Source organism: Electrophorus electricus, chromosome 1 (assembly GCF_041902795.1).
Source record: "Electrophorus electricus isolate QZ-2024a chromosome 1, ASM4190279v1, whole genome shotgun sequence".
NCBI lineage: Eukaryota > Metazoa > Chordata > Actinopteri > Gymnotiformes > Gymnotidae > Electrophorus > Electrophorus electricus.
In genome coordinates, this window is record NC_137497.1 from 26,510,847 (window position 1) to 26,531,015 (window position 20,169).

The 20,169-nt window shown below is 38.5% G+C and overlaps 3 protein-coding genes across 3 annotated transcripts; 2 read left to right on the forward strand and 1 right to left on the reverse strand.

Moving 5' to 3' along the window:
- The first annotated feature begins 163 nt into the window (after positions 1 to 163).
- Positions 164 to 7,504, forward strand: usp39 (ubiquitin specific peptidase 39). Its single transcript, XM_027016893.3, has 13 exons — positions 164 to 332; positions 1,466 to 1,547; positions 1,645 to 1,739; positions 2,199 to 2,335; positions 2,566 to 2,718; positions 4,371 to 4,596; positions 4,760 to 4,834; positions 5,040 to 5,107; positions 5,633 to 5,821; positions 6,273 to 6,415; positions 6,650 to 6,785; positions 6,908 to 6,994; positions 7,100 to 7,504. Exons 1-13 carry the CDS (start codon positions 284 to 286, stop codon positions 7,151 to 7,153), a joined length of 1,494 nt encoding a protein of 497 aa, XP_026872694.1. The 5' UTR covers positions 164 to 283; the 3' UTR covers positions 7,154 to 7,504.
- A 75-nt stretch (positions 7,505 to 7,579) lies between these two features.
- On the reverse strand, positions 7,580 to 11,813 carry sftpbb (surfactant protein Bb). The gene is made up of 10 exons (XM_027016894.3): positions 11,659 to 11,813; positions 11,028 to 11,086; positions 10,050 to 10,124; positions 9,559 to 9,684; positions 9,339 to 9,479; positions 9,117 to 9,197; positions 8,770 to 8,953; positions 8,527 to 8,669; positions 8,323 to 8,403; positions 7,580 to 7,779 (listed from the first exon to the last, which is right to left on the reverse strand). The coding sequence occupies exons 1-10, from the start codon at positions 11,711 to 11,713 to the stop codon at positions 7,753 to 7,755; spliced, it is 972 nt and encodes a 323-aa protein (XP_026872695.2). The 5' UTR covers positions 11,714 to 11,813; the 3' UTR covers positions 7,580 to 7,752.
- Positions 11,814 to 13,036: 1,223 nt separating this feature from the next.
- On the forward strand, positions 13,037 to 15,710 carry spaw (southpaw). Its single transcript, XM_027016869.3, has 3 exons — positions 13,037 to 13,496; positions 14,251 to 15,089; positions 15,208 to 15,710. Exons 1-3 carry the CDS (start codon positions 13,214 to 13,216, stop codon positions 15,358 to 15,360), a joined length of 1,275 nt encoding a protein of 424 aa, XP_026872670.2. The 5' UTR covers positions 13,037 to 13,213; the 3' UTR covers positions 15,361 to 15,710.
- The last annotated feature ends 4,459 nt before the right edge of the window (positions 15,711 to 20,169 follow it).

Genomic DNA, 20,169 nt, shown 5'->3' on the forward strand with positions numbered 1-20,169 from the left:
GACATTAAATGTGATATTTTTTATAATTACATTTGAAGTAATTAAATAGTATAAACAAATATGGCAGAACAATAAACAGAAAAAGATTAAAAATAAATATTTATTTATAAATAAATACTACTCATTAATAAGTCGGGTTTGTTTGCCATCGGCCATCGACTTATTGGCCTGGAAAATGTAGCTAGCCGGGAATTCTTGGAGCATTCGAACAGAATATTGTTAACTGTTGGTCTTTAGCTCTTACTTTAAGTCTTCTTCCACATCTAATAGTTTGGAAAACAATATGGCAAATTTAAAACGAGAGCGGTTTCTCGATGACGATGACGAGGAAGGTAATTACGTTGTGAGATATTTTTTATGAGTTACTTACAGGTAGCTATCGAACGATTTAAATGTGCTTAGCGAAGCTAACTAGCTAGCATACAAACCTGCATGCACTTTTCAGTGTGTAGCTAGCTAGCTAATTAACCTAGTGTTAGCTGACATTAGCCGGATAAGTACGAATAGTTTTGCTTGTGATCCATTTTAAGCTGCCAAATAACGCTGGGCAAATGATTTCCTGTTGCTAGCTGGCTAACTACATTACGACCAGCAGGAAAAGAACACAGATAGCTAGCTACCGTAGCTACATCTAATTTAAGACAGTTTGGACATTTCTTCACACGCTTGAGGTTTAGCTCTAGAGCTAGTTAGCATAAGATAGCTGGCTAGCTAACAAATGTAGCTTCTATCACAATTGCTTTCATGTTTATTTATCTAGCTAGCTATGCTTATCTAGGTTAGCTAACTTAACTGTCTCTTGTTTTCAATACCATTAGCTACGTCCATTAGCTTACATATGTAAAACTCCATTCGTTGTAACTTTGCTATTTCTTGCGACTCTAAACTGGATAATCAGAGCAAAACTGAATATAAAGCCACCTGAATATAAAATGTGTTGGAAGAATAACATGGTAGGCCTTGGTTGTTTGCTCCAGACGACAGATCCTCTTGCCCTGAACAGAGATGAGAACCCATAGCATTGTCCATCTATTTATTTAAGGAAAAAGGTGTTGTAGATACATTTCACTTACAGAGAAACTGATGTATGCAGTGGCTTGCCACTTTAACTTTCCTTTAAAGGTTTCAGTGTATTTCTGACCACAAAATGGTGGGTATATTTGCCTTAATTTTCAATTAATATTTACACAAGCATGAAATATTAACAATTTCAGCATTTGGCAGATGCCCCTACCCAGAGCAACATGCATATATTTATCAGTAGACAGCATGTGTAGTCCCTGGGAATTGAGCCCAGGGAATTAATCCTTGGTGTCAGCACTTCACTTGACCGGGAGAGCTACAGGACCACATTTGACAACACTGTTGATACTATCACTGATAACACTGTCTACATTTAGAATTTCTACATTTATTTTTTGCTATGTGGCTTGATCTTATTAATGTCAAAATATCTCAATTCCAGAGGTGCCAGGAAAAGTGGCACGTTCTCAGGACACCAAGGACAGGAGAAGCCGGCACTGTCCATATCTTGACACAATCAACAGGTTGGTGTGGAAGCTCACCTGAATTACACAATTTGCCTCAAACCTTATGATGAAACTGAGTTTGTCAGCAGTTGTTTTCTTTTTTTTTTTTATTTAGGAGTGTTTTGGACTTTGACTTTGAGAAACTGTGCTCAATATCTCTTTCCCATATTAATGTCTATGCCTGTCTCATCTGTGGGAAGTATTTTCAAGGTAAGCACTTCAAGGTATGCATATAATGCAAGCAGTTTAAAATACAGTGATGAATCTGATATTGTTCCAGTAATTTGAAATAAACTTTGTCTTAATCTATTCAGTTCGGAACTGCCATCATAGGAAGCATTTGTCTTTATTTAACTCTTGACAAGGCAGTATATATCAAAACAGAGGGTTCAGCTGATGTTTACAGGAAGCACCAGTAATGATTACCAAGGTTCAACACAAACCACATTTAGTGCTTTACTTTAGTGCCCATTAGAAACACCCTTAGACATTAATGGCTGAACAACAGTGCTGCCAGACTTAAACCACAGAACGAGGTCCAACACAGACCACTAAGCAAAGAAACGACTTGAGGTTGAGTGTTGCCAAACCAGGCTAATGTTGGGGTTCTCCCTAAATGTATGCTCATGTACTCTGATTAATTATATTTTGTGGGTCGATGTGTTTCAGGGAGAGGCCTAAAGTCCCATGCGTACACCCATAGTGTTCAGTTCGCGCATCATGTCTTCCTAAATCTTCACACACTCAAATTCTACTGTTTACCAGACAACTATGAAATCATTGATTCATCACTTGAGGACATCACAGTAAGTAACTTCATTGTATATAAGGTGGGATGGTTGGTCAAAATGATGGGCTGCATAATATGTTAATTATTTAAATAACTAATGTTTTTTAATCATTCAGTTGTGGAAGTGTAGAAACACATACTGTTGGTATGCTTTTTGTCAGTTTCCTTATTTATAGAAGCTACTATAATTTTTTTTTGAAGTTTTACCTATTTCAGGTAGTGTTAATGAACTATTTCTGTCTGCAGTATGTGCTGAAGCCAACGTTCACTAAACAGCACATCTCCGCTTTGGATAAGCATGGAAAGCTGTACAGGGCTTACGACGGCACCACTTACTTACCAGGAATTGTGGGTCTCAATAATATCAAAGCCAACGATTATGCCAATGTAGTTCTACAGGTATGACTCTTCAAAATATAGCATGTATTCAGATTATAAACAACGGAATGCATTCAATCTTTTGGTTTGAACATTGCAAAATCAGTTAACAGTTTTTTTTGGTAATTTGAGTCCATTTAAAGGTGCATTATTTACGATTCAAAAACACTACCTCTAGCAGTTAAGTAGGTGAATACAACACTCTATCATTTTATTTCTACTCTTTGAATCCACCTTCTATTCCATTCCCATGAACACAAAGCCACATCTCTAAGATCGCATTTACATGTTTGTCCAGGAGAAACGTTGCTAATTCTGCATCAACTAATGAACATTTTAGTCATGATTTAGCGCTGGTGCAAAATTAGAATTTTAAAATAATTCCATTGTTTCCCAAAACAGTAATGATAGACATGCCATTATTAAGGCCATTGTGATGGATTTTGAATTTTTTGCTACCTTCTGCCAGACTTGGCATGACTGGGCAGTTCACCCCCTCTCTTCCCTCCTACATCCTTCTTCTTTATCCAAAAGCCATTCCTCCAAAGAGAAGACTGCTTAGCACTGAGCTTACCTTTCTGTGTGCTGTGTGCAATTGCAAAATAGTGGGACAGCACGATTGTGTTCTGATTAGTTCATAGATGTCAAATCTTTTGCTGATTACAGAGCCCTGGACAGTCAAAGAAAACCTTTTATCCTCAGAGCAACTACTATAGTGATGCCTGTAAGCATGTAAACTCAGTTTAGCCAAACTATGATCAAAAGAAATTGCTGTGACATCAGCAGAAAATTCAAGTACTGACTGGGCAGTGATTATATTGTTTCATAGTAAAAGGAAAGCAGTTTAGGCTTTAGAATTTTAGGCCAAATTCTGTGTTTAAAAGAATAAGCATTATTCCTAAAGTGACTGAACTTTGTTAGCAGAAATGTAAGCAAAATATGAACATTTTCATTAGTTAGCACTGTTATGCAACTAGGATTCTTGTTTTAAAAAGCATTTTAAGTTTTATTAATTATGCTCCAAAATGGATTCTCTGGCAAAATCTCATCATGCCATCAACCAAGTTATTAAAACCTGTGCTGGGAGTATTAAATTGTTAAAGAACCTGTATTTAAAACACCTCTAATCTCCAGTTCACGATGTGCTTAATTGTGTCCTGGGTTGTTAATTATTAATCCCATATGACCGCAGTGGTTGTGTTGGGTAGGGGGAACATGGCAAGAGTGAAGAACACAGGGCTTTCTTTGAATCAAAATGAAACAAGTGTGAAACTCGTATGCAAACTAGCATTTATCATGACTCGCTCTCCAGCTAGCAGGTGACCCTTGACCCCTCCCCTACTGCCGCACAATGTCATAGCTATGTTCTCTAGGCTTTGAATTTAAGTGTGTTCTTATAGTCGTATATAAAGCTATGGTCATGGGGAACAGCAGGGTGTAACAGTGCTGCAGTGATGGAAGATGGTACATGGCAAGACGAAAAGTCTTTTCACTTTAGCACTGTTTTTGTAATGAATCTATTGTGAAAACTGTCTTATTGTATAATGTGCATTACCGATCTGATGGGATTTATTAGGAGCGCCAAAACAAACTTTACAAGTAGTCCAAACAGCATTGAAAGAAATACCGATAAAATTTTGCACAAAACTTTTTTGCACATTGTTACTCTGAAGGCTCTGTCCAATGTGCCACCACTTCGCAACTATTTCCTGGAGGAGGAGAATTACCGTAGCATCCGACGGCCACCAGGCGACATCATGTTCCTTCTGGTGCAGCGCTTCGGTGAGCTCATGCGCAAGCTTTGGAACCCGCGCAACTTCAAAGCCCACGTCTCGCCACACGAGATGCTGCAGGCCGTGGTGCTGTGCAGCAAGAAGACCTTCCAGATCACCAAGCAAGGTAGCGTAGAGCGGCCTGGCCGTGTAAGCTTGAGACAGGCAGAGGGATTCAGTCATTGTGTAGCAAAGAATCCAGTGCTTCATACTGGCACTGGTACATGTATGTATGTTATGTGGAGATACAGGAACAAAGAGCTAAATGTCATGTTTGTTTTGGCCTGTAGGAGATGCTGTGGACTTTCTTTCTTGGTTTCTAAACGCACTGCATGGAGCCCTGGGTGGGACTAAGAAGAAAACATGCAAGTTTTACTTTTTCACTATATACATGTTGTACCTTTTTATACAAGTTTGTTGGCACTCTGTGCATAATATTTCTCAGTATTCTGACTTTTCATGGCTTGTTTTATTTACTGATGGAAAAGCATATTCATACAATATTAAATCAGGAGTTTAATATGTAGTTTATGGTTCATTAAATATGTTTGTTAAAATTTTCTTTTACAGCTATTGTGACAAAAGCATTCCAAGGGACAATGCGTATCTTCTCAAAAAAACTTCCCCACCCAGACTTGGTAAGTGACACAAGTGGTTTCAGATATAAAGTGGTAATCATTTTAATGATATCATTTACATGCAGAAAAAGGCATATTTAGCCCCTATTCTCCATTTGACCAGCCTTAAGAATAGCTGCAACTTCCAGGCCATCCTTTAGTCAAATGGCAACAATATATCATGTACTCCGGTAATGAGTAAACTCAGAATATATTCTTTTTTTTTTTTCTTTTTTTTTTTTGCTACACTCGGACAATTGTAACACTGTTCCAGTAATTTACACACTGAAGGGTTCTTAATGTTGGTCATCAACTGTCTCCCCCTAATAGCAGTTTTTGCGACAAAATGCAACATTCACATTCATTCAATTTAAACTACTTTTTCAAATGCTGAAATTTGCCTAGTCAGTCATGTTAACATCACTGGCTGAGGCTGATTTAGCTGAGAAATCTGAAATTGTTGGTATTGGTATTGTTGACATTTTACTGGGGCCCCACTTAACCACATCGAGTCTAATAGAAGCTGCTACGGTCTGGCCTCCACAGCCTGCAGAAGAGAAAGAGGCCCTGCTGCAGACAGAGGAGTACCAGGAGCAGATGCTGGAGTCCACCTTCCTGTACCTCACGCTCGACCTCCCTACTGCACCCCTCTACAAGGATGAGAAGGAACAGCTGATAATTCCTCAGGTCCCTCTCTTCAACATTCTGGCAAAGTTCAATGGCATCACAGAGAAGGTATCAACTTTTATATTACAAGGAACTGTTGTAGGCTGTCAATTCATGTGTGTTCAGTTTTTTTTTTTTTACATTTTATTTCTTTACATTTGCTCATATTCTCAGGTAGACTGTAATGTAGGACACCTGTGTATAATGTGTACTGTAAAAACGCACCATAATGTGCTTGGTTATTTTAAATATTTATCATATCGTTCTTTTAAATAAAATGGTTCTGACACTGGTTTTACTTTTACTTAACGGTAGAGTGGAGGTGTATCACAGTGTGAACAATGCTCTGCTGTTTTCTCTGTTGTGTTCATGCAACAGCAGTAAACATTTTATGTGTTGTACCAAGGTTGAAATGCAGTTGAAAGTAAAGTATGAAAATGCTACTTATTATTCATTTTGAGTGTTCCATCTGCTCTGTAACTGCTCATTAGGAACTTTGTTTTCTCACTTTCTGCTGCAGGAGTACAAAACCTATAAAGAAAACTTCCTCAAACGATTCCAGTTGACCAAACTTCCTCCGTACCTTATCTTCTGCATCAAGAGGTTCACTAAGAATAACTTCTTCGTAGAAAAGAACCCTACTATTGTCAACTTCCCTATAACGTGAGTTCAAGTAAACATGCACAGATGTGGTTTCAGGCAGACATATGATTTTAGGTCAATCACTCCTTTATAGGACAGGTCCTGATTTTATTTAGTTTATTAAAAAGTAAGATTAGAAGTGTGTGTTTTCACTTGATCTTCTTTGAGCCATTTCTTTCTTTCTTTGATCTTAATGTACATGTAAGATTTTCTCATTCCACTATTGATTCCCCCCCCCCGGGTAACCTTTTCCAGGAATGTTGACCTGCGTGAGTACCTCACAGAAGAGGCCCAGAGCACTGAGAAGAACACCACCTATGACTTGGTGGCCAATGTGGTGCATGATGGAAAGCCATCAGAGGGTGCATACAGAATTCATGTCCTGCATCACGTGAGTGGGTTTACCACACATTTTGATTAAATGTGAGCCATGCCAAGCCATGAGAATCTAGATCCCTGGTGAGAATGTAGATGCCTTGCTGATTTTGTTAGGTGACTTTGAATGTTTTACAGGGCACAGGAAAGTGGTACGAACTTCAGGACCTGCAGGTGACCGATATCCTGCCACAAATGATCACACTGTCAGAAGCTTACATACAGGTTAGTCACTGAAGAGATCTGAAATGTCAGAAAATAGGAAAGGGCAGTTCATATTTGAAGTTTTGTTTATTCCCTAATTCACTGTTGACTTTTATTGTATTTCAGATATGGAAGAGACAGGAAGCTGAAGGAGATGGAGACAGCCACACAGGGGCATGATGGGTGCTGAGGTTCAGCAGATGTCCAGACTATGAGCAGAAACTCAAGTTGACCTCACTCACTTCATCTGCACCAGAGGCCACTTATGCTTTTGTTTGTTTTAACTTCAGATGACCTGTAAATGTTAACTCTGTCACGCCAGTTTGTCCCAAAACCTACACTGAATTTGTATTTCTGCATAAATGCCAATTTCTTATTAAATAATATAGGAATATATGTGATGTGTCACTGTATTTCTGCTACAGGTGTGATGCTGTAATTGAAACAAAATGGTTAATCAGCTGCTTGGCGGTACATCTAGGTCAACCACTGATGCTTCTTATTGCAAGCTATCTTTTAGGTTTTATCTACATTTGTTTCCATTGGCTCATTTTGTTTAAAATTTGAAAGAAAAGAATGGTAGCTCTCTCTGTATAACACACAAAATCACTGTGTAATCAGGGTTTATTAAAAAAAAGTCCTGCTTCTTTATGCATTAAAAAAAAGCATAACATTTTTAGATATGATTGGTGTCCCCCCCCACAACAATCAGAAACATTCATTCATTCCTTTTCCCAGAGAACAAAAATGAGGGTTTGTTTACTTGAAGGTATGCCATGCTATTCATGTCCCAAACAGAAGATCTCCTAATAAAGTAGACAAAACAGGAGTAAGGCAAAATGCTTCACAGACACTTTCAACTGCAAGAAACTGAAATGTAATAGCAGCCTAATCAAAGTTCTCAGTTTAAACATCCATAGTTGTATGCAAATTGAGACATTCAGATTGTCATCTTTTGACCCAGCTTTTGTATGTGAATATAAATGTGACCATTTGCTAATAAATGTACATTTAGGTTCCTTGTTCCTTGCAAAGGTGCAAATGCATTTTTGCTTAAACTTTCACTAATGCATAGTTTTACTTAAACACAGGGCTTTAAAAGTCTTCACATAAACTTCTCATTGTGCTTAGCATAAACAATTTGTTTTTATTGACCATATTCATCTTTCATCTTCTAATCTTACTGTCCTAATACCAAGATGGTTGGTTTAATAGGGTACCCCCTGAATGGAAAATTCAAATACAATGCCACTATTGGGATGCTACTTAATCAGAATATATTGCAATATATTTAGCTCAGAGCTTCAGCAGTCTTGGGGCGAAATAACATATTTAATTTTTTTTGTTACCTGGCATGCATTTAGAGCATCTTTGTCTTTGCTCAAAATCCGCACCAGTGCCACGTCATGACGCTGAATAAACAGCTTGCACTAGAAAGGAAGGAACAGAGAAAATTGATCTGAAAATACCACTTATAGAAATACCAATATGTTACAGCATATCTGTTGCTGTTCATGTTAAATTAGATACAGCAACAGTGTTAAGATTGTTACCCCTGGAAGGGCATTGGTGTGGGACTGGCATATCTTCTGGAGCATAGAGGACGTCTGTGAATCCGTGGCATTTTGTCCCAGATGCACCTGGGTGAGGACTACCAAGGTTTTACATGACTGGCAATCTGATGGCAGGGAGGGAACTGCAGTGAGAGACAGGGGGAAATATACTTGTAATGCATGTAGAACCAAATTTTATTTTGAAAACATGAATACATATTTCAAGATATTTTCTCTAATTACCTATAGCAGGTGTCTCCTGGACGAAACACAAGTGCAGCAACATGCATATTGCATGGGGTGTGGCAGTGCTGAGGAGTAAATCAATGAGCTGCTTGCCGTATTTTTCCAGGAAGTTGTTGCACTGCTCTTTGTAGTGCTGAGGCAAGTGGTCACAGATTTTCTCCAGTAGCTTCACCACGGACTCCTATGATTGAGTTCCGTTAATGGGTTTTAAGTGTTAGGTCATACTTAATGTCATTGGCTACATGTTTTCATTTTGTGTTTTCTCATTCTTTCAGTAGAGTTGTATGTGCACTAATTATGTCAAAAATGGAAAGCTGTTTCCAAGTATTGTGTGTCTGTCTTACTTCAGTTCTTTCCTTTGGCAACATGTCTTCCAGTTTTTTGATGATAAAAAGACAGAATGTACACTGGGGCGTGATCTGTACCTGTGTTGGCAGAATGGAATAGAAAAATTACACATGAACGGCATGGTCAAAGTAGCTCAATTCAAGGGGGTTTCTAAAATGAAGAATACGATAAAGAGGAAGTGCAATTAGACATCGTTCTACAAAAAGTTAGTACCATACCGCCTGACTGGCTCCTGTTGAAGACTGTGCTTGTATCACGCCAGCTGCCTCCAGGCCAACGGTAAGCACCTCTGGAGCATTGTTTTCTGGGTGGACAGCACACATCTGCAGTGCGATGCATATCTCTCCCTCTCTGTATGACTATGACCCAATACAGACTTTATTTATTTTATAGTTACAATGCAGAAATTGGTATGTACATGTTTGAAGAAGGACTTACATCAAAGGAAAGGAAACCTTTGATGACCGATGGCAGGTACTTCCGAACTGTCTCCATGCATTCGACATAAACTTTTGCAACTGAGAAACCTCTGCAAATCTCTTTGAGAGACTCTTCAATCAGCTTCTGTAAATGAATGGTCTGTGAGGCCATATCACAGTTCAAGAACATTCTTCTAGCACAAAATCGTCACAAAATTTCATTCCACAATTTGCAAACTTAAAACTCACTGTCCACCCATGGCACAGTTAATGTTCTGCAAAAAAATAGTTATTTCTATAGCTTTAGACAACTGAACAGCAGCAATGTGATTTCCTCATGGGATAATCTGTAGGAGTCAAAAGAGGTTTTTGTATTTTTGATTAAATAAGAATTGTTTTTGAGGTTTTCTTTCTGTTTTATTTGCCCTGTGTAACTGTTCTGTTGAACTTGCTTTTGTTTTTAACCCATAGGATACCAGCATTAGTTATTACACACACATTCATACTCACCTGTGTGTCCTGATGGGACAGCATGATCAAAAGAAGTTCTGTGATCCTGATGCAGTCATTGCACATGTTTTTATCCTAGACAGTGACAAACATTCATTATTAGTGGGTCCCCAAATATCTCCGCTAATAAACCTTGGATAAAACTACTGTACTGTATTTTGTCAAATATTGCAAATACTGAAGAAGTGACATAGAACAGGTGTCAAGTAACATACCATGCAAGTCTATGATAGTTTTTCATAGGTTTCACAATGTTATCTACAACTAGAACTGTGTATTCTGTGGCACGTGACAATGGAGTGGTTTGAAAACGAGGATCAGGTCATACCACAAACTTTCACAACCCTTTTTCATGTTCAACAAATAATGTTGAAGTAAAACAACTTTGTAGCACCCACAATGTTAATGTTCTCTATGAACATTCTTTCTCACACATATTATTATTATTATTATTATTATTGTTATTATTATTAAAAACTAAGGTTCACCTTCACACTGTTTAAAGCATGTTCATTATTAGGCCTTTTTATATAAAAGAAGAAATGAAACCTTTCCATTACTCCTTCCTTTGAGAAGGCCTCTAAAAAGAAAAAAAATTAATTAATATCTTTTTATATATTGTTGAATTGCTCTGCAAAGCAATGCTAAATTAAGGTGTATTCCAGTATAAAAACTAAGTATTATTGTTTATTCAAGACAAAACATTTTAGCATCTCCAATTTTATTCACTTAATACTTTGTGGAGACAGCTAAATATAATTATTTTATTTTGGCCTTATGCGTTGGCATTATATAAAACTGCATACCACTCTGTGATGTAGCACACATAAATAAGGATTATATTAGGACTTCCCGATCGTTTCACTGTTATGTTACTAGGCTACGTCTCTTATCATATAAATGAAGAAAGTCAAACAGTTCGCCATAAAGGGAAACAATGTGAAAGACATTTTAAATAATAATAATTATCTCAGTTACCAGTGACAGGTCGGACGTTTTCAGCGGTGGGGAGTATCGCCCTGTGATTCTTGTCTGCCCTGTTGGATTAAAAAGTCAGTTAAAGTAATGAAGGAATTAAATAAGGTAAAATAAAAATAAATAAATTCGAAAACGTATGTTTTCAGATCAAATACAGTCAACAATTGTGGACTATGATCAAATTGATTCCCAAAATTAGTAGAATTTGTATCTATTTTGATTATAATTAAGCAAATGACTTGAATGAGCCTAAACGAAATAATAATTTTAATAAACTCCTAAATTAATTAATTTAAATAAATATATATGTTGCTCAAATAAAATAGAATATAACGCACTATTGACGGAAGCCTACCGGGAATCAGTCAAACGTGATAACATGACAACCTCAAACGATGGACTAGCCTATTTAAAACTGCCGAACCACTGAGATTAGATACAACTGACAAAAAGAAAATCGGGTGCTATCAATTGTAGCAAAGTTATTCATCATAAGCAGGCTAGTTATTCTTTCTAACAGACTATTGTCGGTACGTGTCCGTTTAAGACGATGTCGTTGTTTGACCTTATCAATGACTGCGCGCGTCAAAACAATGGAAAAGCTGAAAACCGACATTAGCTCTCATACTACCTGATGACAAGGCACACGCCAAGACGAGCACACAAAACACAGGCGCCACAGACATCGTGTCAGTTAATGCGTTCAGGAGGACTTTTACACGAACAAGGAATGAATGATATGGCTGTTGTACAGTCCCAGCGAGCGAGGCACACCCACACGAGACGCATCAGTGACGGAAGCGGAACGAGGTAGTCTTTTGCTTCTAATCGTAATCGAAGAACCAGCACGGAAAACGCTAACATTTTTAGTCTACACTGTAATGTATGGCTACTTTCCAGGAACTGTTATAGTCTTATGAATGCTGAAGCCTATTTTATACAGAATGTGGTCAGCAAGCTGTGCTTACGCTTATGGATCGTTTTGACGAATTCTGCTGAATTCACGAGCGCTCAGTTCTGCGCTCATTGCATCCGCAATTTTATCGAATTCTGCACAGCACCGGCGCACTCCACACAAATTTAAATAAAACAACAACACCAACAACAACGTTTTACTGTAGAACAATATTTTATTCTAGACTCATTCTCTCAGCGCTTGTCCAACCACTGACCGCCCCTTCATGTTCTGTTTCTTCATCTAAACACTTTACTTTTCTATAGTATACTTTACTGTAGTATAGTTTTATATGCTATTTTTTACTTTCTATAACGCTAAGTAAAATGACATCTCGCGTTTATTGCCCTCTGTGACAAACACACTAGGCGGTTCTTTAGACCAGACTATATGTTCATTAAACATAATGTATCATCAGCATAGTAATGGGAACTAACATCATGATTACAATGTCAGTTAGTGTAATCATAAATGAATGATTTTAGGCTTGTTGAATGTAAAGGTTTCTGTAGGCTACTGCAGTTCTATGTACATTTATACTAATTTGCCTATATGGTGTTATTTCAAAAGCTGCTGCAGCTATTTCTAAACTCAGCCACTTCTAAATTTCCCTTGGGTATGGAGATCGTTTTTAAATTAAACTTTTGGTTAGACTAAATTATGTTTTGCGTTATCCCATTCAATCCAGGGGTATGGTAAGCACTCAACATTTATCCGAGATGTTATGTTACGAGGGATTCAAGAAACATTTTTGAATCTTTTGAATCGGTCTGAAATTCGCACCAGTTGGAGGCTGTTAGCTAAATGTCGAAAAAATAATCTTCTTAATTATGCAGCAAAATATGTATGTGATTGCCTCTGACTATTTAACTCTTGCCTTAATTGCGTTGATGTGTTTTGGGGTGGCCTTGTTATCAAAGGAGCTCTGTGTCATACAATAGTATTAGGAGCTTCGCGCCTTGCGCATATAAAAGCCTGAGCAGTTTCGAGAGACAGTGAACTTGACAGCTTTAGTCTTGTTCCTTCTCAGATCTGCCTCAAGGATCAGAGGGATTCTTCAGCGGCTGCAGGATGACAGGGGTCATCAAAGGCCAGATGGATACTTTAAAAGCTCAGTGCAAGGCCCGGACTACACACAGTAAGGAGACGTACTGAGAAGAACCCGTTCCGCGTCTTCATAGACAGCAGAAACTTTTCGTGTCGCACAAAAATTAAATACAAATCTTATACGATGTCACTCGCCTTCGTCATCGCTTGGGTTCTTGGTCTAAGTCTCGGCTCCATAGGACTCAAAGTCCACGGCCCGAACAGCACAAGGCGTCACACGGAGCTTCCCAAGGTAGACAGAGGGTACAATATTCCTGTGCTCCATCCTAACAGGTATTCATTCTACATGATGCAGCTATATCGAGACTACAAGTCTGCCGATGCATGGAAGACGACTACAAGTATGGTCAGTGGTACCAGCCCATCTTTGCAACAGTCTGACTCCGTACTGAGTTTGGTCGCAAAAGGTAAGCATGTCATTTACTGTATAAGGCAATCTATGAACTAGTGTATTTATTTTATGGCTTATCGTCTTATCATTTATTTGATTTTTCTCTTTCCTAAAATCCTACCGTGTAGTCTTCATTGTGTGTTACGCAGTTCGGTTCTGTGAGCAAAATAGCTTTTGAAAGTATGATTCGATTAGCCTATATCAAAAATGACCAATAATCACAAGGGTTCATGTCAATTTAATACTTTTCCATTAATTCGTATGCTGCCCCGTTCGCATACATTTACTTATTAGAAATAATTACTTGTGTTCGATAGTACAAACAAACAAAAAATAATATCCATTCACTAATTCTTCACAATGCATACAGGGAGTTTGTGACAGGAGGAACTTCTGGCCACTATCCTCACATCAGGCATCATTATCGAACTCTCACGTGTTATCGGCTTCTGTCTGATCCTCCACTTTTACAACGCAGTAGTGTCGATGCTTATTCGACTTTAAAGAGTTTCTCTGTTTTATGTGTACAGCTCAGTGTATTAGTCCATCAGACGTCTGTTACAATGGGAGGTTCAATACACATTCCTATCCGGGTGACACTCCCCACTCAACCCCCACACGCCGTCACCACCGCCTCTCCCATAATGGTGCTCCTTAGAACCTACAGACCATTCAGTTTGTTTATTGTACTGTCTTGGTTTCTTCCATAACAACATTGCTTCATTTAATGGGCTGATTGTATCTAAAGGCTGAACATTTTTCCTTGCCAGAATGCCATCAGGTTGGTGAGAGGTGGAGTGTTACTTTCGACATGTCCTCTCTTTCCGGCAACGAAGAAATTCAGCTGTCTGAACTTCGATTCCGTCTGCCTGCATTTTCTGCATCGAAGCGCGTCATCGTGGACATCTACCAGGCACGTAAATCGGGCTGCGAGCGAGACACGATGCTTTGTCATAAGGAACGGCTCTTTCTCGGCAGCATAACGTCTGTGCCAGCTGCAACAACGTCCTCCTGGAAGGTTTTCAACGTAACAGCTTTGCTCAAATATTGGCTGTACCAAGAAGGTAAAGCACCAAGTCAAATGGACCTGACAGTTGCAAATGAGCTAACATTCGAAAGAAACAAAGACTTGGGAAGTGATGTGGAAGAGGGGAGTGGAGGAGACATCGTGAAAACGTTTCCAGTACGGCACCGCAGTAGCTGGCAGCGTACGATCCATTATCCCACACTAAACCGAGTGATGATTGTTGTGTTTTTGAAAAACAATTTGCCCCGAAGCCACAAACGCACCTCCACTTTAATCCAGACAGTAGAGCACTCCAAATATGTCATCCTAGAGCGACCCAGCCAAGGTCGCAGACACAAGAGAAACCGCATAGAGAGGGTACACGTTCGGGAGGTGGCAGGAGAAAATGTTACAACTGGATCACCAACAGAACCCATGTCCAGTCCGCTGTGCAGGCGCGTTGACATGTGGGTAGATTTTGACCAAATAGGATGGAATGAGTGGATTGTGCACCCAAAGCGGTATAATGCATTCCGTTGCGAAGGAGAATGTCCAGTTCCGTTGGACGAATCTTTCAAGCCCACAAACCACGCCTATATGCAGGTAAGACAGAATAATGTTGCAGACCTGTGGCTTTTTTTGTAATGACAAAGGGCAACCTACTATAAATGTATTTGCAAAATTTTAATTGTGTTTTCCGTCTTTTTTTTGTGCGCGACAGAGTCTGCTCAAGCTCTATCATCCGGAGCGCGTTACCTGTCCATCCTGCGTGCCCACTCGTCTCAGTTCTCTATCTATGCTGTACTACGAGGGCGACGAAATGGTTCTTCGTCACCACGAGGACATGATTGTAGAAGAATGTGGCTGTCACTGAAGTACGCCATTGAACGCTAGGACCACGATTCCACTGGAAAATTATGTAGTAACTTAATTTAGTATCTTTAGTAACTTTGCAGACTTTTTAAGTGCCTGCATAATTGAACATTTCAAATTGACATGATTTTGTGTTGACTGAATGTGTCGAGCTGCTGATAAATAAGAGAAAGGTTTCAGTGTATCCAAGATGAGCTTCTACAAGTCTATTGACAAAACGGAAATATTTAATATTTATATGTAGATTATATTAAATATGATGATAAACTGTACTTTTGGACATGTAATCACTAAAATGTGTATATTTTCATATAATGTAAAATTGTAAAAGGCTTTTGTATGTTGTTTTTATATTACACAGTTTTTAAAACCTTATATATTTTTATGAAGTGTAAAAATGCAATAAACAATTAATTTTTGTGATCAATGCATTTATTGCTTTCAAATACACTATATATTTGCCTAAGCATTTGATAAAATTGTTAACTGATATTTGAAACTTGGCAGATGATTTCTCATGAAAAGTCACAATAAAAAGCTTAGAAACTCATCTGTTAAGTTATGGTAGGTCATTGCCATTATACATGCAGCAAGACAGCTCTAAATGGACAACACCACAACCAGATTGGCCACTTCCTGTGTCAACAACGATGGAAGAGCTCAATGCAAGCAGTCAAAACGCTTGTCAAAACGATTTGTGGTTTTGCGGTTTTGCGGATTGTGGTTCTGACTATCAGCTGCTTGTTGCACGAATCAAACTACGATTTAACACCATCAAAAAGTCTCCTGAAATGCGACATTTTGACACAAATAACATCCCAGTTCAATATGCAGTTGAAATAAAAAATAGAAAAATTGTGTCTATTAAAAAATAGACACAATTGCGAAAGATCCAGATGAATTTTAGGAAGAAGAACTCAATTATAACAGACACTGCAAAGCAAACTATTCCACGGAAAAAAACAGCAAAAAGACTGCAATGGCTCTCAGAGGTGAAGATTGAAATTGCCAGCAAAAGACATGCAGCCAAATCCACAGGAAAGAGCATTGAATTCAGATTGCTGAATGCGGAATTTCAAAGAGAAGTGAGGCGTGATAAAGAGCACTACTAGAATACTTGGTACGCTAAATTGAAGGGGCAAACAAGCAAGGTCACACTTGGGAGCTCTTTGCACATATTAAACAGGCACAAGCAGCCTGTGCACCTCGCAAAGCAGTGACCATCAAAGATTTGAATGGCAAAGTACTGTAGAATGAAGATGAAATAAAGCAAAGGTGGCAAGAATATACAACAGAATTGTATGCAGGCAATCAAGCAAATCAAGAAGCTGTTCAGAGTGACAGAATCAAGCAAGAGCCAGATATTTTGGAGGAAGAAGTAACCTGCGCTCTGAAACAACTATCAAACATGAAGGCACCAGGCACTGATAACATACCAGCTGAATTACTCAAGCCAGTGCCAACCCAAGTGTTAACAACACTCTGCCAACAGATGTGGAAGACTAAATCATGGCCCAAAGATTGGAAAAGATCAGCCTTTGTCCCATTACACAAAAAAGGTGATACGCAAGAATGTGGCAAATATCGGATCATCACACTTATATCACATGCAAGTAAAATTCTACTGAAGATTATTCAGAAGCGCATGGCTACATTAATTGAAAGGGAGCTCCCAGATGTCCAAGCTGGATTTTGTAAGGGACGCAGAACTAGAGATCAAATTGCAAACCTGTGCTGGATTATGGAGAAGACCTGTGAATATCAAAAGGATGTGTACATGTGTTTTATTGACTACAGTAAAGCTTTTGACTGTGTTGAACACGTCAAGCTGTGGAAATGTCTGAAGCAAATGGGCGTCCTAGGACATTTGGTAAAATTAATTCAGTTGCTCTATACAAGACAAGAAGCTACAGTCAGAACAGCTTTTAGTAACACTGACTGGTTTGAGATCAAGAAAGGAGTGCGACAAGGCTGCATTCTATCGCCAGTCCTGTTCAATCTGTATGCCAAAAATATTATAAGGAGATGCAATTTGGATGAATCATCAGTTGGAGTGAAAATTGGTGGGAGAAATATCAATAATCTTCGATATGCTGATGATACAACTTTGCTTGCAGAAAGCGTAAAAGACATAAAATATTTGATCCAACTTGTCAAAGAAGAAAGTGAACACATGGGACTGTACCTGAATATCAAGAAAACAAAAGTAATGATGACAACAGGCAATGGTAGAGTTAAAATAAAAATTGACAATGAAGAAATTGAATCAGTTCAAGACTTCATCTTCCTAGGATCCAAGATCAACTGCAGTGGCGAATCAGGGCCAGAAATCAAATGAAGAATCGCACTTGGCCACAGTGCAATGCAAGGGATGGCAAAGATATGGATGAGTAAAGATATTACCATTGCAACAAAAAAACGCATGGTCAATGCAATCATATTTCTGATTTCCATGTATGCATGTGAAAGCTGGACCCTGAAACAGGCAGATAGAAGGTAAATTGATGCTTTTGAGCTATGGTGTTGGAGGTGAATGCTGTGCATCTCGTAGATGCATATGGTTACAAACGGGATGGTTCTAGAGCATATTAATCCAAGAACATCATTAGAGGGCAAAATCACCAAGCAGCGGCTCTCTGAAACATCATTAATGCTCGGTGTTGTCAGTGGGTCCAGAAGAAGAGGATGCCAAAGAACATGTTGGCTAGATACAATCAAGGCTGACATGAATATGCAAATGAAAGAACTGAAAGAAACTGTTAAAGATAGGAAAGCTTGGAAAATGATGTCTCATAAAGTGGCCGAAAGTTTGGTCCAACTGCACGGATAATCATCATTATTGTGTGTTACCAGACAAATAACCATAGGTGGTAGGTGGTAGACTACAATTGTTTATTTTCACTATTTTCACCATGCCACTGGAAATCATTGTTATAAAATATATGATGTCAGATTGTATGTCAGCTCCCTTATATACATGATCAATACTAGACCTACAACTTGATTCAGTATTATGTGTCAGGTGTCTAATTCACATGATGCAACTCTTTGTTTTCCTTGTTTGTCCAGTCTTTGAATCAAACACAGGTAGGCTATCCCAATTTGGTGCTGATGAGGTTAATTAATGCTCACATAGCAACAAGCAAAGTACTTCTTTCTACACTGATGATATTTTCTTAAACTATACAGTCCTAGTGAGGATGCTGATAAGAGTGAAAGGGCTCTGTGAAACAATACACCAGGGACAATATGCAGACAGTTTCATTTGAAACCATTTCAAAGGGTGACACTTGGGGAGAAGGGTTCCTGCCCTCTCCACACCCTGTTCCACAGTGGGGCACATATAAAGGACTGAAGCAATTCTGCATGAACTGCATTAACTGCAGGTTTAACACGTATCCATGGAAAAAACCTGTTTCAGATTAGACACTATGGCAAACCAATGCAGAAATCATTGTTTCACAGTTTGTAGATGAGAGTATTCAGATTAATTAAAGTTGTAATAAACATTATTTTGCTTAAGTTATTCTAACTTAATACAAGTTTTAAAATATTGCAGTATCAGTTCCCACATTTTTCATGTTGTGTGTACAGTTGTGTAACACACAATTCTTTATTATTGTACATTCTGAACAACAGCAGTAAGAAAATATAATAACTATCAGATTGAGGTTTTAAAAATATGAGTCTACCCAAACATTTGCACCACCCATATTAAGAGATTTGTTTATAGTGAGTTGACCATCAGACAGGCCCAGTGCAAAGACTCTTCAGTGAAATTATATTAAAAGCTTCAGCCAAAAGCAATGGTCAAAATGCAGAGTAAAGCTTGCAGTTGTTCTTTCACAGAGTTGTTCATTTACAGTTACAGATGAGGATTTAACTGTTTTTTGCCAGTGTATCAAGTTCACCCTGTTGGTTTTGTTGTATATATGTGAGTAGACATTATGGTGTACAAAGCTATGGACAGGAAATGTACCATACATGAGAAGACAGGAAGCAACACAATGCAGAGCCAGGCTATATTAGACTTAGGCCATATATCTATCAAGCAAGATGAGTTGACAAGTGTTGTTTGGACTTTTTAACTCAGTCAACCACAGCCTGATATCTGTTTAGCAGTCTGTGAGCTCCAGTCCACCAGTATTCTGAGAGGAAGTAAAAACTGACAGAAACAGAGTGAGCAGAATGAAAACTTTCTAAATGAATAGTTTGTGAACAGACTGTAGGTCATGAAACTGAGGGAGAAAACTAACTGACCTCTCTCATTACAAAGCAACCCCCCTCAAACCCTACAATAAAACAACAGCAACCATCACCACCACCACCACCACCACCACCACCACCACCACCACAACAACAACTGCTGCTACTACTACTACTACTACTACTACTACTACCAAAAACCATGTATGTGAAGGAGTCCTGGGGAAAATAGGGCGAACGTCACAACTTATGTGGTAATTGACAAAGCAGAGTAAAAATTAAACAAAGAAACACATCAAAATAAGACTGAGCTCATGTTGGGTGCTCACACTACCCAGAAACCATTAATCAATTCTGCAGTTCAGTGTTTTATTTCTACACACCTTTTACAATAGCTTGTCACAGAGTAGCTTTGCCGAAATCCTGGTCCAGACCAACAGTGAATAAACTAATGCAACCCTGGTAAGGAAAGGGCATAATGAAGAAAGCTTCCAGTGTTCAAGAGACTGTATTTAAAACATTAAGGATTTTGGAAGTCATCCACAAAGTAAAAAAAAAAACATTAAAAAATTGTTGCTTTCATTGCCTGTCTAAAGTTTGCAGG

Bases quoted from the DNA above. Each gene is read 5' to 3' on its own strand.
- spaw (XM_027016869.3), top strand. From the start codon at position 13,214: ATGTCACTCGCCTTCGTCATCGCTTGGGTTCTTGGTCTAAGTCTCGGC. The intron at 13,497-14,250 runs GTAAGCATGTCA...TTTCCTTGCCAG, and splicing joins ACTGAGTTTGGTCGCAAAAG to AATGCCATCAGGTTGGTGAG. The intron at 15,090-15,207 runs GTAAGACAGAAT...TGTGCGCGACAG, and splicing joins CAAACCACGCCTATATGCAG to AGTCTGCTCAAGCTCTATCA.
- usp39 (XM_027016893.3), top strand. From the start codon at position 284: ATGGCAAATTTAAAACGAGAGCGGTTTCTCGATGACGATGACGAGGAA. The intron at 1,548-1,644 runs GTTGGTGTGGAA...TTTTTTATTTAG, and splicing joins TATCTTGACACAATCAACAG to GAGTGTTTTGGACTTTGACT. The intron at 6,995-7,099 runs GTTAGTCACTGA...ATTGTATTTCAG, and splicing joins TGTCAGAAGCTTACATACAG to ATATGGAAGAGACAGGAAGC.
- sftpbb (XM_027016894.3), bottom strand. From the start codon at position 11,713: ATGTCTGTGGCGCCTGTGTTTTGTGTGCTCGTCTTGGCGTGTGCCTTG. The intron at 11,087-11,658 runs GTAGTATGAGAG...TTAATCCAACAG, and splicing joins GGCGTGTGCCTTGTCATCAG to GGCAGACAAGAATCACAGGG. The intron at 8,670-8,769 runs GTAATTAGAGAA...CTCTCACTGCAG, and splicing joins CCAGGAGACACCTGCTATAG to TTCCCTCCCTGCCATCAGAT.